The following is a 15,818-nucleotide window of genomic DNA, read 5'->3' on the forward strand; positions in this document are numbered from 1 at the left end:
CCAGCATTTACCTCTTGATTTTGATCCCAATTCTAATCACAAGTTCTTCCTTATCTCCTCTTTCTAGACAAATAACCCTTTTTTGCATATTTGTTTTGAGGTTTTTTATCCAGTTTAATAATCTCAATTTCTCATTTTTGGCCCTAGATCTAGCATTAAATCTACATCTTTGAATGGTCATTTTCAACTCAAACAAGGGTAGTTGGATCCACTTTGAGCTCAATCCTTTTCAATTAGATTTGAAGTTAAATGAAGTGGATCTAGTCTAAATGTAATCAAGAGGAAAATAAGCGTAGTTCATAGTTTGCATGCATATGCTAGTCAGTGGTCATTTTCAACTCAAACAAGGGCAGTTGGATCCACTTTGAGCCCAATCCTTTTCAATTAGATTTGAAGTTAAATGAAGTGGATCTAGTCTAAATGTAATCAAGAAGAAAATAAGCCTAGTTCATAGTTTGCATGCATATGCTAGTGAACAACTTCACTCCTCTTACATTACAACATGGTACAATGGAGAGTTTGAAACTCTAACAAGTGTAAGGAAAGAGCAAACTTGAAAGTAGAGGCATACTCATGAAGATAAAACACAACAAACGAAGACAAGGAACACAAAAGTGCAAACTTAGATTGACTAGAAATGGAACCTAACAAGTCAATCCCACACAAAATTGCTTGTCCTAAAGCAATTAAGGTTTGGACGTTCTAAAATCTATAGACTCCAAAATTGCATTATCCACGAAAAGACCTTTCCACCTAATCAAGTACTCTTATATTACAACATGATACAATGGAGAGCTCAAAACTCTAACAAACAAGTGTAAGTGGAGAGAAAAGTTGAAATAAGAGACATAATCGTGAAGGTAAAATGCACAATAGACAAAACCATGTAACATAAAAGTACAAACTTGGACTAACTAGAAATGAGACATAACAAGTCCATCCCACTCAAAAATTGCTCATCCTAAAGCAATTAAGGTTTGAATGTTATAAAATCTATGTTATCCCACATTGCATTCTCCACCAGAAGACCTTTCCACCTAATCAAGTACTCTTGATGCTTATGTTCCTCAACTTACTCTCACTTAGATCCATTATTGATTTGTGAATAAAAATTGTAATCAATCAAAGTCCAATCAACTAAAGCCTCTAGATGTTTCACCAATGTTTTTTTAAGGCAAGAGATGTGAAAAACATTATGTGCCCTGCCTCCCTTACGATAGCTCAAACTCATAGGCCACTCCATCAATCCTTACAACTCTATAATGCCCAAAAGAAAGCAGTTTGAGATTTCCCACTCCACTTGCCTTCAGGGAAGATTACTTACATGGCTGCAATCTTACAAAAACGATGTCTCTAATGTCAACTTAGGATTATAGATGCCTTCCTATTGTCTTTTTGAGGCAAAAGATGTGAAAAACATTGTGTACCTCACTTCCCTTACAATAGGGTGAACTCATAGGCCACTCCAACAATCCTTGAGAGTTTTGTAAAGGCCCACAGAAAAGCAATTTGAGATTTCCTGCTCGACTTGCCTTCAAGAAGATTGGTTGCATGGATGCAATCTCACAAAAGCAATGTCTTTGATCTCAAATGTCCTCTCAATCCTATAACAATCAACATACATCTACTAGTTTTGAGCTTGGTAGAGATTATTCTTGAGTAGCTTTAGAATATTTTGGCTCTATTAGATCACATCATTTTCTCTGATTACTCTATTGTCCACTACACTGGGAAATCATTGTAATTGTGAGCTTCATACCCATACAAAGCCATGAATGGTATCTTGATTAGCACATGGTAGGTGGTGTCATAACAACACTCTCCCAAGTAGAGTCACTTGAGCATGTCTTATGTTGATAAACGAAATAATTTATCAAGTAATCTTCTACTCATTTGTTTACAAACTTAATATAGCCATTTGTTTAAAAGTGGTGGCTAGTGCTAGGTGTAAGCTCAATTCTTGTCGTAAAGTTGAGAGAAAGAAGAGCTCTTTTCACAAGCTCATAAAGCAACTCCCTCATATCTAGTAAACTATCTCCTATCTAGTTACACTTAAAATTTGTAGAGAATCTGCAGAAATGTGCATGCTTCATTAGATTATCCACATGAAGTATCATCATGAAATCCATCCAAACACTTTCCCATTATTCTGCTCTGAAATTTGTAAGAGTTGCAAAAAAACTTGCTAGATATGTTTATCCCATTTTACTCCTTTGAAAATTATGCATTCTTTGATATGGATGAGATTTGTCATCCTTGAGTATCTTCCATGCAAAACTTTACCCAACCTATTTGTAGCTCTTAAAATTCCCAAGTTGTCTCATGAAGGGGTTGTTCATGAAATACCCGCAAAATAATACCCTTCATCCTTGATTCAAACACTAAGTAGATTCTTACCTTGTAAAGAATGAGTCCATTGCATATGATGTACCTACTGTCTGATGGCTTCTATTCCAATGTATTAGCTATGAGCATGCTCTTGGTGCACTTATAATTGCATTCTTCCAATCTGCAATCTAAGACATAGAGCTCGGATTCAGTAGAATTTACTAACCCACTTTTGTTGTTTCTCATATAGACCATTCCAATCAAGGAAAATATCTCAAACTATTGTGATTAGTTTTGACCACAAACCAGCCACTCACAAATAATTGCTTGCATTTCACCAAAGCATACATTGTAGCCATCATTATTATCATAAATGGGTAAATTTAATCAAAGAATATTATAACAAACCTGCTCAATTACTTGCAAAAACACTAATTCGTGCACAATAATAGCCTAATCTGAGATCTATGATTGACAAATAGACTGCTTCATGAAGCTCATCTATGAATTCATCGATACTAGGAATGTGGTATCAATTCTTGATAGTCTTTTTATTCAAGGTTGTCTAATCAATGCACATCTGCATTGTGCCATCCTTCTTCACCAAAACCATAAAGGAAGCAAGATGGAATTAAGCTAGGTCATATGCCTCATTTCCAACAGTTTTTAATGGTCATTTCACATATGCTACCTAAGGTAACAATAAGGAGTAATAGGGTAGCGACAAGAAGTAATAATGACATACTTAATGCACTCCAACTCAATGTCATGCTCAAGGCCTCAATCAGTGTCCTTGGGGGAATGTTGTTGAATGCATTACTTTTCTTATCCACAACGCTTTATGAATCCACGTGATTGAATGTAATGTCCCCATTTCTAAGATGGATTTTAATAATAATATAGTTAAAATAAGATTAGAAAAGATAAATATAATAAATAAAGTTATTATTATAAAATCAAATTAAAGATTAAATAAATAATAAACTAATAATTATAATTAAATAAGTTTAAATTAAAGATTTAAACTTAATTTTATATCTATTAAATCTTATGGACATGACCATTAAAGAATAGATCTTAGAAAAGATATAAAAAGGAGAAACAAGTAATAGAAGAGGGGAGGACTCGAACTACTACGCAAGAGAAGGAGAATATCCTAAATGGTAGATATCAGGGAATAAGGGAAGCTATAGTACAAAGACAAGGAGCGGTGATAATTAGTATGATGCACACATGAAGGTCAAGCCAACAATTATCCCAGATCAGCCTTGCAATCAGAATTAAAAGGATGGATACCTATTTTACATGCAAATAAGAGCATGTCTGGTAACAGTAATGAATCATGACACTGGAGCTCATTAGCATGTTAGGAGGAGAAAAGACAATCAAATGATGAAGAAATATGCACTGCAAGTCTGCAAATATAAAACTATATTATATGTAATGAAACCCTTGATGGTATAGCGGATGCCCCGACTAGCATGGAAAATCATTGACACTCGGTAATAGGAAGTCAATCTGAGAAAGGCTTTATTCCTTTACCGATAACAAGGGCATAAGAGATATCGTTTCAATAACCTACAAACATGGGAATTATAAAGACATGGATAGAGCCAATAAAAAGACAGCAGAGAACACAGTCAGAGTTTGATACGATCCCTAATAGTTTGGAAAGACGGCGCTTGGTATCATATTGCACTATCTACATCTGGTATTACTTTAGAATCAAGGCTGTGAACAGAATACGTCAAATATGAAAGAGTAAGAGCAGAGTATCAAAAAAGAGCATAGTAAAGAGAATCAAATACAGGAAGCACATGTGTAGATTGGAGTACGTTAAGGAGAGAATAATATAGGCGATCAACATAAGGTGGAATTTATAAGGAGTCAAATAGAGAAATACACACACACATATATATATGTATGTATGTATGTATGTATGTATATTGGTTAATGTGCTTAAACACTATACAAGTAGTGTGATACAGTAGTAGCATATTATGTAGATCAATTGATACAAGGAATACACAAAAGTGGGAAGAACATTGAATAAAAGCAAAGCACATTGGATATAGTATCATTAAGTCACCAACTCAAGTAAATATCATAAGGGAAGAAACAATAAGATCCCTATGGTATTTGCATATCAGTCATTACTTCATCAAAAACCATTATTACTTCAAATAATAGCTTAGACCAAACTACAAGACTTTGAACTACTCTATCAGTAATAAATATTATTCTTTCTTCTCAATAATTGACAGGAAGAGGACAAGTTACATCAAATAGTAAAATCCATTCAAGAACATAAAATTGATGAGATTTATATACCATGAATCAGAGCCATTTCATTGGAATAATACTTGGATATGATTCATATAAGAACAACCTCAAGATAGCGGATGAACTGTTGAGTCCAAGAAATAAATATATTGATGTGAATGGGCAGTCATGACACTTGGAATAATATTGAATGAGTTTAAGGAAAAAAGAGGCATCTTTCCAGTGAGGTTTCGGGAATATTGGATAATATCCCCAACTACCTAGGTAGGGGACATTACATTGTAAAATTATTCCTTCAATAATGAGTCTCGTTACAATCACTAAACTCTAACTACCCAAACAACTTGCTTATGACAGAAAATTCTCTCTCATAGTCAACACAATCCTTGGCATTTCACTTGTTATTTCTCTAGTACCACTTATTTTATCCCTCTAATTGAAACTTCTAGTCCATATAACTTCTATATAACTTACTTGGGCTGGCATAGAATCACATAGGAATCAGAAAATTGAAGAGAAGCATACACAAAAATAGGGAGAACAAAACCTTTGATTCAACATGGCATCAAAAGGTGGCCTTTTGAGCTTTAAGGAAACCTTGCAACTTTGAATGGGCATTGAATGAATGAATGAATGTGATTTTAATGACGTCCACGAGACCTCAGCAGTCTTATCAGACCAGCAGAATGTGCTAAACAAATTCTATATTTCTTTCCATTTCCAATCTTCTAATATGGATCTTAATCAGAAGTCTTTCGTTTGCTTGATCCTGTCAACCTCAAACAAACTATGCACGTTGACCGCCTTTTGTATGAAATTGTAGTATATTAGGGTATTGTCATAAGCTATACACTCAGAGAGAAAATGTCATTCTGTTCCAGTAGCTCCCATCTTACAAAACACGCATATCTTCTCCTCCCAAACCTCCTTGGGCCTCTTCCATTTGATTGTCTCACATCTAAGGTGATGGGCTCCAGTCCTCAATTGAGCCAATAACAACCTTGCCTTACCTTTAAAAGCAGCCCCAAGGTACACTTTCTCACTATGGTACCCTATTGGGTTAAATTCTTTAATGTAATAAGCCTTTTTTCTGCCGATGTTATTATTCCACATGGCGCTTTGAAACTTTTCCCTAACAAATGTTTTTATGCCTACATAATCACTTGGACACTCATGCACCCTGATGTTCCATTTATCCATCCATTTAATGTTTTGCTTCATCCATGTTTTCTTCCTACAGTTAAGAGCTTCTTCTTTCACAATTTTTGGCCACTGATGATCATGCATGTTTTCTGTCCTTTTTAAGTAGCTAATTAACCGAATTAACGATGAAGCCTCTAACGGAAAAGTGTCGACTTCTACCAAAAGAATTTCATAAGGAACGGAGGATTTGACTTTGAGATTGCTTGTGATTAAGTGTTTTTGAATTCTGTCTATTTGCCTCCATCCACACTTTGATATACTGCCCCCCCGCACCTCACAGCCATAAAGAACCACCGGCGTGACCAGCAAACCAAGAAGTGAACAAGGAAGTGAGAATTTTCGGTAAGAAACAATATAAAAGAACATAAACACAATCTCGAGTTGAAAGCACTTGAAAGGGAAGAGTAAAAAGCTACGCACATGGTGAAAAACATTACATGCAAGAAATTTCTAAATTTTCAAAAGGTCCTCCAAGTGCTCCTAGATAATGAAGCCTCAAAGGAGGTAAAAAGAAGATTACATCCTATGCAAAGGATAGAATATAAAGAGGAAATTCCTAAAATCTTATATCCATGCACTAGTGTGAAATCTTTACACATGCACCTTGAGGACATGAACGAATAGGAAACCCATAAGTGAAATGAGATGAGGGACCAAGAAGGAATTCCTAAAATTTCTCTTCTATCTAGGATGTAAACCATGTTGGAACAAACAAGGTACAGAGGTGAAAGGGAACATGGGATCTTAGGGCAGAGAAGGATCAAACATGGAGTTTGAATGAGAAATAAGAAAAAAATGCTCAAGAAGAAGCACGCGCATAAAGCTCCTTGGTAGGCATAAGATATAAAATGGAAATTCTCAAAATTTCTAACTCGTGCAACATACCCTCCTCTGAGATATTTCAAGGCATAAAATTTGATATTTCCAAATTGGGATGTGAAAGGAAAATTTTTACAATTAAGGCACAAAAGCAAGTCCACGTTACAAAGTGGATTCCACATTTCACGTTTTTACGTGTGCCATCCATGTGCTATGTCATGACCCATGAAGAAAAGTATAAAGGGCCAAGTCCATGGCAACCATAATATACAAAATGGAAATTTCTAAATTTTGAATACTTGCGCAATTTCCTACTTACTCTCCAAGTGTGCCATTATGTAGGAAAAGAAGTATGCTTCGGAAATTGGCAAGCTTGAGATGCAAGTGAGAAATTTCCTAAACACTCATTTTAGGCACCATTTCTTCTTTGTCCTTCACGTGCATTGCTTTCTATAACAATGCAAAGAGCAAAAGGCTCAAAGCACATCACCTTCCATCGCAATACTCAAAGTAGAAACTTCCAAGATGACCTTCATGATCACCATTTCTCAACGACCTATCACACTCCCTATTCCTGAAGCTTCCATTATGTGCAATATGATAAAAGTAATGACAACACTAAATCCAAATCCAAGATCACTCCATGTGAACCTTTCCTTTTCTAAGGCACCTAAATCATAATTTCTTAATTTCAAGCACCAATTCCAAGAATGCAAAAATCAAAAATCTCATTCCACACATGATGCTATAACAATTGATCCTAGCGCAAGGAAAAAAAATAAACATGTTTGATTGCTCATATCTCAGTGAATGACAAATACAGGGGTGTGCATCAATATGAGCAAGAATATTATGAACTAAATAAATGTTATTCTACTTAAATATGTTGTAGTCCTTATGTTCATACCATTTGTGTCTTACTAATGTAAGTTACAATGCATGGTTAGTCTAATCTTACTTCTGAAATTTAGTTTGATTACTAAGTTATTTGTTATTTGCACATGTTTTTCAGTATGACGAATCCCTAGTGGTTTGGAAATTCTTTTGCATAACCCAAAAATGGTACTAGTTGTGCGTAGATATGTTCGTCTATCAAAGCACACCTTAGTTTGGAATTACAACAGCCAAACATCCTAGTCTTTATTACGGTCAAATATAGGAAGTCTTTTCTAACCCTTCATCCAATTTTGAGTTTATTTTTAGAAAGATTAGAGTTGGAGTAGGAAAATATTAAGGTAAAAGCACAGTATTTATTGCCAATGAACAATAGTGTAAGTGCCCCTTGTGAAATCTATTTAAACACATTCAAAACACCAAGTTTATCCAACCATAGTAAAGGCCCAACAATAGGAACCTTGGAGATTTCTTGCTTGCTCAATCCTAATAGCATTTGAGAATCCTTGTTCAAGGGAGAATTGAACAACCCCTCCTAGATCCTTATTCTTTATTGGTGGTGTGGAAAACCCCCCCATCAACAAAACCTTCATCATCGATGTCCAAGTGACTATGACTCCTTACAACTAAAGCACTTCTTTAGTCTCAATGCATTCCCTTTCTCAATGTCCAGTCATGATGAAACTCTTGATCTTCTATACATTTTTTGGAATTGGCTAAGGTCTTGGTTCTTCAACTAGGAACTCTCTAATGCCAAAGCCAACATTATGTCATAATCAATCTTCTCTCTATAATGTCTAATATTATCATCAACAACTTTTGAAACTCTATTACATAGTTCACTAAACCACGCCATTTGACCTTAGTCAAAATCTCTAAAGTAGACTTCCAAATCCCTCCAACCAAACCTCTCAATCAAAAGTTAGGGAAATTCATCTATGAGTAGTTAAATAATTGATATTGTACAATCAAACAATGAGAAAATTCATTCATGAGGTGGTGAATAATTGTAGGTGGGTGTCTTCCACATTTCCCCAAGGCTCAGAAACATATCCCCACTAGAAATGTGTTTGTATCCCTCCACGGCATTGTATAATTGGTTAGCGACATTTCATTTTGGATCTTCTCAAGAAGAAATTTGGATTCTACATGACAAGCCTTATTATCATTAAATAATGAGTGTCAATTTCAAATTCTCAAGACTATTGCCTCCTTACTCAAAAAGGAAGATCAAGTTGGTCTTGCCAATGAAACAAGTATTTTGTGTGTAGATCTAATGGCATCCAAATTATCACCCTAAGAAGCACTTGCTTAAACTATTAACTATCTTGGTGCATTCATATCAAGGTTCATCTTGTGAAGCAATTTTGCCATCATAACATTCATTAGATCAAAGTATCTTTCAGCCTAGCCATCAACATTGCCATCTCCAAATGTTCTCTCTTTTTGCCTTATTGGTATGCTCTACAGCACATTCTATAGGACATATTTGAGTTTGTACACTCGAGATCGCCTTTGTCTCCTAATCTCCCTCAAGTGACATAAAATTGCCATATCACAAGGATCGACGGTCACCTATATCACAACACTTGAACTACAAGACATGGCATTGAGGGTAGAGCAACAAGAATGACATGATGGAAATGTTCAACAAATACAACAAGAAGGTAGGTGACAAACAAAGAGCATGAAAGTCAGAAACTTTGACTAGTAGAAGGGAAAAGCAGAATTATAAAAAAGGCATATTCAAGAAAGAAAAACACACAACAAACAAAAACAAGTAACACAAAAGTACAAATCTAACACGTAAAGATTCTTATTGACTGGAATTGAACACGACATACATTCAAAGACAGTGCAAAAATCAAGACAGCTAGTCCATGGTTTAATCATCTTTTTGTATGCCTACTATATACTATGAATCTCTAGAACATCAAATAACCAGATTAGAATATGTAACAAGAAGACTTTCATCCCAATCTCTTTTACCTATATTGATTCTTAAGCACTAATGAATTCATAATATTTTATTGCATATTTAGATCTACCAGCAATTTAATTAACTATATTTGTTGTTGACCACTTCACAAATTGACTTGGTTATAATTAGTACCCAAAATATATAAATCCAATGATAGTACCAAGTGACAAATCTCAAGTACTAATATATGTTATGTTCCAAACTTTTTCTATTTTCAATAGAATCCTAGCTGTCATCATGTTAACATAATTAACAAAGTGAATGAAGTTCGATGATATACAAAACGATATCATCTTACAACTTTCTTAAAAGGCAGTGCTTGCTCCTTCAAATATTTCTTTTGCATCAATCGCAAACAGCATTAGCAACACAGCATAAATAAAAATCTACGACTTAAAACAAACCTTATCTACAAGAGTCGACTCTGCAGAGAGGTTTTGTGCAACAACCCGTACAAGCACATCCTTTGAACTGCAGTCCAACATATGTAAAGCTTTTTAATATTTTTCAGTATACTAAAGAAAATTGAAAGAAAAAATATCAAATTGTATTACCAAACTGAAATGTCTAACACAGCAGGAATTGGCACACCATGCAAGAAAGGCACATACGTGAGAATTCCTTTCGGTTTATTTCCAGCTGTAATAACAACTGAATTAACTTTATATTCCCGCATCTTCTTTGTAGCCATATACACAGATTCAAATGGTGAGACAGTTGCTAACCTGACCAAAAAGAGTCAATTTTACATTGGTGGATGAATGAGATATATTCGCACTTGAAACAATAAGAAACAGCAATTACACAGTTTTTTATTGTTTTCCTAAAACATTACCCTCACAAAAATAATAAATGCAACACTAGCTAAACATTATGATTAATAGTAACACCCACTTTCTATTATCTGTGACAAGTGTTGATAGAGTGGGCCTAAACATCTGCTCCCGCAATGATTCAATGAAAGTACTTGGAGCTGCAAGTACAGATAGATAATGTGAAATGTATACATTAATAAATGACTGCATTTAAACATAAATAAAATGAAAAATGTTAATAAAGAAACAAAATAAAACTTGACACAAATATTCTGGAAGTCAGTTATTACAGTTGTAAAAAAATATTTGATATGTTATTTAAGAAGAAAGTAATTACCGTGCCTGTTTCGCTGCACCCAACATGGCTTGTCATTCTTCAAATAAAACTCTTGATATTAACATATGTAAAAAAACACCCAATTTCCATGTTTCAGATGCCCCTAGTATGGTTTTCCACTCAGTGAATATTTTTTCTCTTGTTTGATCTATCATCTGGTCTTTGTTTCACCAATTCACTAGGAGCAGACTACTCGTCTTAGCCAGTTGAAACTCAAAATCTCATGTCCATCCCAATAATGCTACTATCAAATTAATTAATACGAACATAATTATATTTTAAGTATGCAGACACAAATTGGAAGCGTAATTCTTCATGCATTTCCTTAAAAGTTTTGTGTAAAGTTTACTTACAGATTCCTTTTCACTGCTGAATTATGTCTATTTCCTGCAGGTACAGTTAATGCCAATGAAGTATACAAGTGTTGTACAGTATATATAAAAATTCAATGCAAAATGATGATAAATATTATTCAAGATCGGCATCTGAGATGCCTTCGATCTGCACACATTAATTATTTACCATGTTGCAATATCAGGCGGCATATACATTATATATGATGTGGACGGGTACATGGGTGAATGGGCATGTCTCCATTTGGAGACATGTCCATTCACTGATGTGCCTGATCAGTGGAATGGTCACACCCGATCATTAGTCATAACAAGAACTAATTCCATTTAAGACTTTAACTAAGTCTATTTGCAATTGATAAACAATCAGTATAAATACAATTGTTTCCAGAATTCAAATCTGAGTTATTACTTCAATAATAACATGCATCGGCAGTTCTGAATGTTGTGATCTTCATTAAAATATTCAAACGATATTCATGTACATATACATATCGATATTTTGCATATCGACATGTATATATACATGAGTATGGTCTCATGAGATCATTGCAATTTTCTGAACCAAAGCTATTTGCCTCAACACTCCCTCTTAGCTAGGGAAGGCAAAGTGCATATGAATATTCTCCTTATAAGAAGTAATATCCTCAAGATATATATAAGAAAATCAAGTCTCATGATATTCTTATCAGTTATGGCGAGCATAAATATATCAAGTCACATGATATACACCACACCAGTTCATGGTATATCCGTAGATATTAAGTCACATAATATCCACCATGAATTTGAACATATTGATCTTCAACAGATATCAAGTCACATGATATCCATCAACATGCTCTTTTAACTAACATGATCTTTCCTTGAATATCAAGTCGCATGATATTCATCATGATAGTAATCTAATAATAATAAAGTCATCACCTTATATTATTAAAATCAACATTCCATTATAAAAGATTATCTCCTTATATAATGAACATAGGGTAGGCCCATGAGTCATAGAGTCACACATATGACGAAAGAGTTTACACTTTAAACATCTTTAATTAATTAAACAAATTTTACAAGTTTGAAACTCAATCTCATAAACGTACATTTCAATCAAGCCAAGTTTTTTTTTCTAAAGTGATCAACTTTCACTTTAGGGAGAGCATTGGTGAGAATGTCACGATTTGATCACCTGTATTAATATATTCTAATTGAATAGCTCTTCTTTCCACCATGTCTCTCACGTAGTGGTAAGGAATCTCTATATGCTTGGATCTATCATGAAATACCAGAGTCACCCATAACTTAATACAACTTTGATCATCACAATGAATCGTAGTAGGTTTCAAAGGTTCACCAAACAAGTTTGAAAGCAACTTCCGAAGCCACACTGCTTCTCGAGCTTCCATCGATGCTGCAATATACTCTGTCTCAATAGAACTTTTGAGCAACAGAAGCTTGCTTTCTGCATATCCAGGAGACCATGGCTGATCCTAAACTGAAGCAACATCTTGATGTGCTTTTTCGGTATCAAAATCAATATATCCATGTAATTCCTAGTTGGTATTCTCATATTTAAGTTCATATCCAATAGTACCTTGAAGATACCTCAATATGTGCTTCAAAGCTACAAGATGAATCTCACGAGGTTCACACATGAACTAACTTAATGCATTCACCGCATAGCAAATATTAGGTCGAGTATTTACAAGATACATCAAGGACCCAATTATATGTTTGTATAAGGTGGGATCAACTAGTCTGGATTCAGCACTTTCTTTCTTTAGCTTGTGAAGATTGGTTTCCATAGGTGTGAACATGGGTCAACAATCCCACATTCCAAATCTTTTCATAATGTCAATAGTGTACTTCTTTTGATGTAGAAAAATATTACCAAACTTCTAACGTACTTCCAAACCAAGAACGTAATGGAGAATTCCTAAATCCTTCATTTCAAATTCACAAGCCAAATCTTTCTTACATTGATCAATAAGGTGTTCTTCCCCTGTAATCAGAAGATCATCAACATAAAGAATTAGAATTAACATATCACCTTTGGTAACTTTGAAGTAGAGATTTGGATCAGCCACGTTCTTGGTGAATCCAAGACTTAAGAGGTATTTGTCAATCCTTTCATACCAAGCTCGAGGAGCCTATTTAAGTCCATATAGAGCCTTCTTCAATTTACACACATAAGAAGCAGCATCATGAGTTACAAATCCTTCTCGCTGTTCCAGGTATACTTCTTCCTCTATCTTTTCATTAAGAAAAGCAGTTTTTACATCCATTTGATGGATTTTCCAACCTTTGGCTGCTACGATGGCTATTACAACTCTAACAGAAGTGTACCTGGCAACTAGTGCAAAAGTCTCTTCAAAATCAATTCCTTCCTTTTGAGAAAAATCTCTAGCCACAAAACGAGCTTTATGTTTTTCAATGCTGCCATCTGCAACATACTTGACTTTGAAGAGCCATTTTGAAGACACAACAGATTTTTCCTTAGGTCTCAAAACTATGTCCCAAACATCATATTTCAGTATAAACTGGCAATCTTCCACCATGGCATCTTTCCAAGCTTGATGTTTAAGTGCTTCAGAAATGCTAGAAAGTTCAAGATTCAAGCTCTCATATACGAAAGCATTATATGTCAATTTTCTAGGTCTCTTGCTTTCTTGGAAGGTTCCTGAAGGGGCTGCAAATCCATCTTCTTCCTGTATTATTTTCCTTGCCCAAAGTGGCCTTTTAGAGTTATCAAGACTCTCTTCTTGAGTCTCTAAAAGGATTTCAATTTCAGTTGTAGTCTCTTCAGGAAACTCCCTCTGAATCTCAAGAGCAAGAGTCTCTTCTGGAGATACATTAAATGTATCTAGTTCATCAGGGGTTCTGGTTCTTCTGAAAGCAATGTCTTCCTCAAAGATGACATCTCTGCTTAGTTCTATTTGTTTCTGTCTAGGAATGTAGACTCTGTATCTTTTTACAGTTTCACTAAAACAAATGAGAATACCCTTTCTTCCAAAAGTTTCTAACTTAGTCCTTTTCTCCTTAGGTACATGCACATATACAGGACATCCAAATATCCTTAAGTGACTGATCTCAAGTTTCTTTCCAGAAAATGCTTCTTCAGGAGTCTTATTATCCAAATGTAAGTAAGCACATATATTCTGAATATAGACTGTTGTGTTGGATGCTTCAGCCCAGAAAGACATACTCAAGTTTTGATCAAAAATCATGGCCTGAGCAGCTTCTACAATAGTTCTGTTCTTTCTTTCAGCAACCCCATTTTGTTGAGGATTGTAAGGGACTATGAACTCCTCTTAGTCCCAGTTAGTTTGCAGAACTCTTTAAATATTTTAGAGTATACTCCTTCCCATTATCTGTTCTTAGAATTTTAATGTTCTTACCGGAGGAGTTCCCAGTGATAGTTTTGAACTCTTTAAATTTAGAGAGAATTTCTTCAGAGATAGTTTTGAACTCTTTAAATTTAGAGAGAATTTCTTCAGCTTCTTTGCATTTAAGGAAGTATATGCATGTCTTCCTTGAGAAATCATCAACAAATATCAAATAGTACAAGGATCCTCCTATAGATGGTATAGACATGGGCATGGAAGTTAATATGACCTAGTCTTCGTTGCCATATTTCATTTGAATCAGAGGTCTCATGTACAAGTGCAAGGTTTGTCTTAGCACATAGCTCATATAGGAGCCCTTGTCGTACTCCTATTGTTAGAGCCCTTTTAATGGTTGAATTTTTAGGCCATACTAGTACTTTCCCTTCCATGAAAGCAATTTTATAACCATCATCTTCAAGAGCGGATATAGATATTAAATTCCTTTTAATACCTGGCACATAGAGAACACCAGAAAGTTGAATAGAATTTCCAAATTTCAATTTTATGGTGCAGGTCCCAATTCCTTTTATGGAGTGTGTTGAGTCATCATCAATTGTAACTTCTTCCTCTGTTTCTATTTCCATGCTTTCTAGGTTATCCTGATATCCAGTGATGTGTCTGGAAGACCCACTATCAACTATCCATGTATTCCTTTTAGTTGATATTTGTCTGGATAATGCAGAAAAGAAAGCATATTTCTCATGTTCATTTCCTTCATTTGACTTCTCAGATTTTGCAAAAGATGCTTGAGGTTTAGATCTATAGGGACAATTTTTTGCATAATGTCTATATAGATCACATATGAAGCATTGGATTTTGGACAAATCTTTCTTCTGTTTGGATTGTCCTTTTCATTTTGTTGTTTTTCTTCTTTCCTTTCTTATGAGCATTTGTATTAAGAACTTGAACATCTTCATCTAGGGTTTTGTGTTTTCCCTTAATCATTAATCTCGATTCTTCTTGAAGACAATCTGATCTTAAACGATCCATTTTAGGGATTTTAGACCTAGCACTTATGCCTTGTACAAAAGATTCCCATGAGTTTGGAACTCCTCCTAATGCTATTAACGATAACTCTTGATTTTCAATCTCATAACCAACTGCAGATAACTAATCTCTTAAGTCCATGATTCTCATAAAGAAAGCATTTATAGTTTCTTCTTTATTCATGCTCATAAAGAAAGCATTTATAGTTTTTTCTTTATTCATGCTTATACTATTCATCTACCTTTTAAGAGCAAGTTTTCGGCCAGTATTATTGATTATAAATGTATTTTCAAGAGCTCGAAACATGTAATAAGCTGTGGTATGTTTTGCCACAATAGGTACTATGTAGCCTCGAACAGTATCAACAATTATCTTCATTGCCTTTTCACTTTTCTCAATCCATTCTGATTTTTCAAGATCATCTTTAGGTTCCTC

General features: G+C 34.7%; 1 protein-coding gene across 4 annotated transcripts in view; it reads right to left on the reverse strand.

The window, feature by feature from the left end:
• The window catches only part of LOC149538201 (CBS domain-containing protein CBSCBSPB3-like), a 95,645-nt gene that overhangs the window by 56,652 nt on the left and 23,175 nt on the right, over positions 1-15,818 (reverse strand). For 2 of the 4 annotated variants that reach the window (XM_089799591.1, XM_089799590.1), the window contains exons 5-7: positions 10,403-10,481; positions 10,120-10,233; positions 9,913-9,979 (exon numbers count right to left, since the gene is read on the reverse strand). In XM_089799591.1, the coding sequence (XP_089655717.1) occupies positions 9,913-9,979; positions 10,120-10,233; positions 10,403-10,481 (260 nt within the window). Of the gene's footprint in view, positions 1-9,912; positions 9,980-10,062; positions 10,234-10,402; positions 10,482-15,818 lie in introns of all 4 variants that reach the window. The other 2 variants (XM_089799589.1, XM_089799588.1) reach the window with 1 other exon arrangement.

This window comes from Cupressus sempervirens, chromosome 9 (assembly GCF_028749045.1).
Source record: "Cupressus sempervirens isolate cs-2001-9-10 chromosome 9, ASM2874904v1, whole genome shotgun sequence".
In the NCBI taxonomy this organism is placed as follows: Eukaryota; Viridiplantae; Streptophyta; class Pinopsida; order Cupressales; family Cupressaceae; genus Cupressus; species Cupressus sempervirens.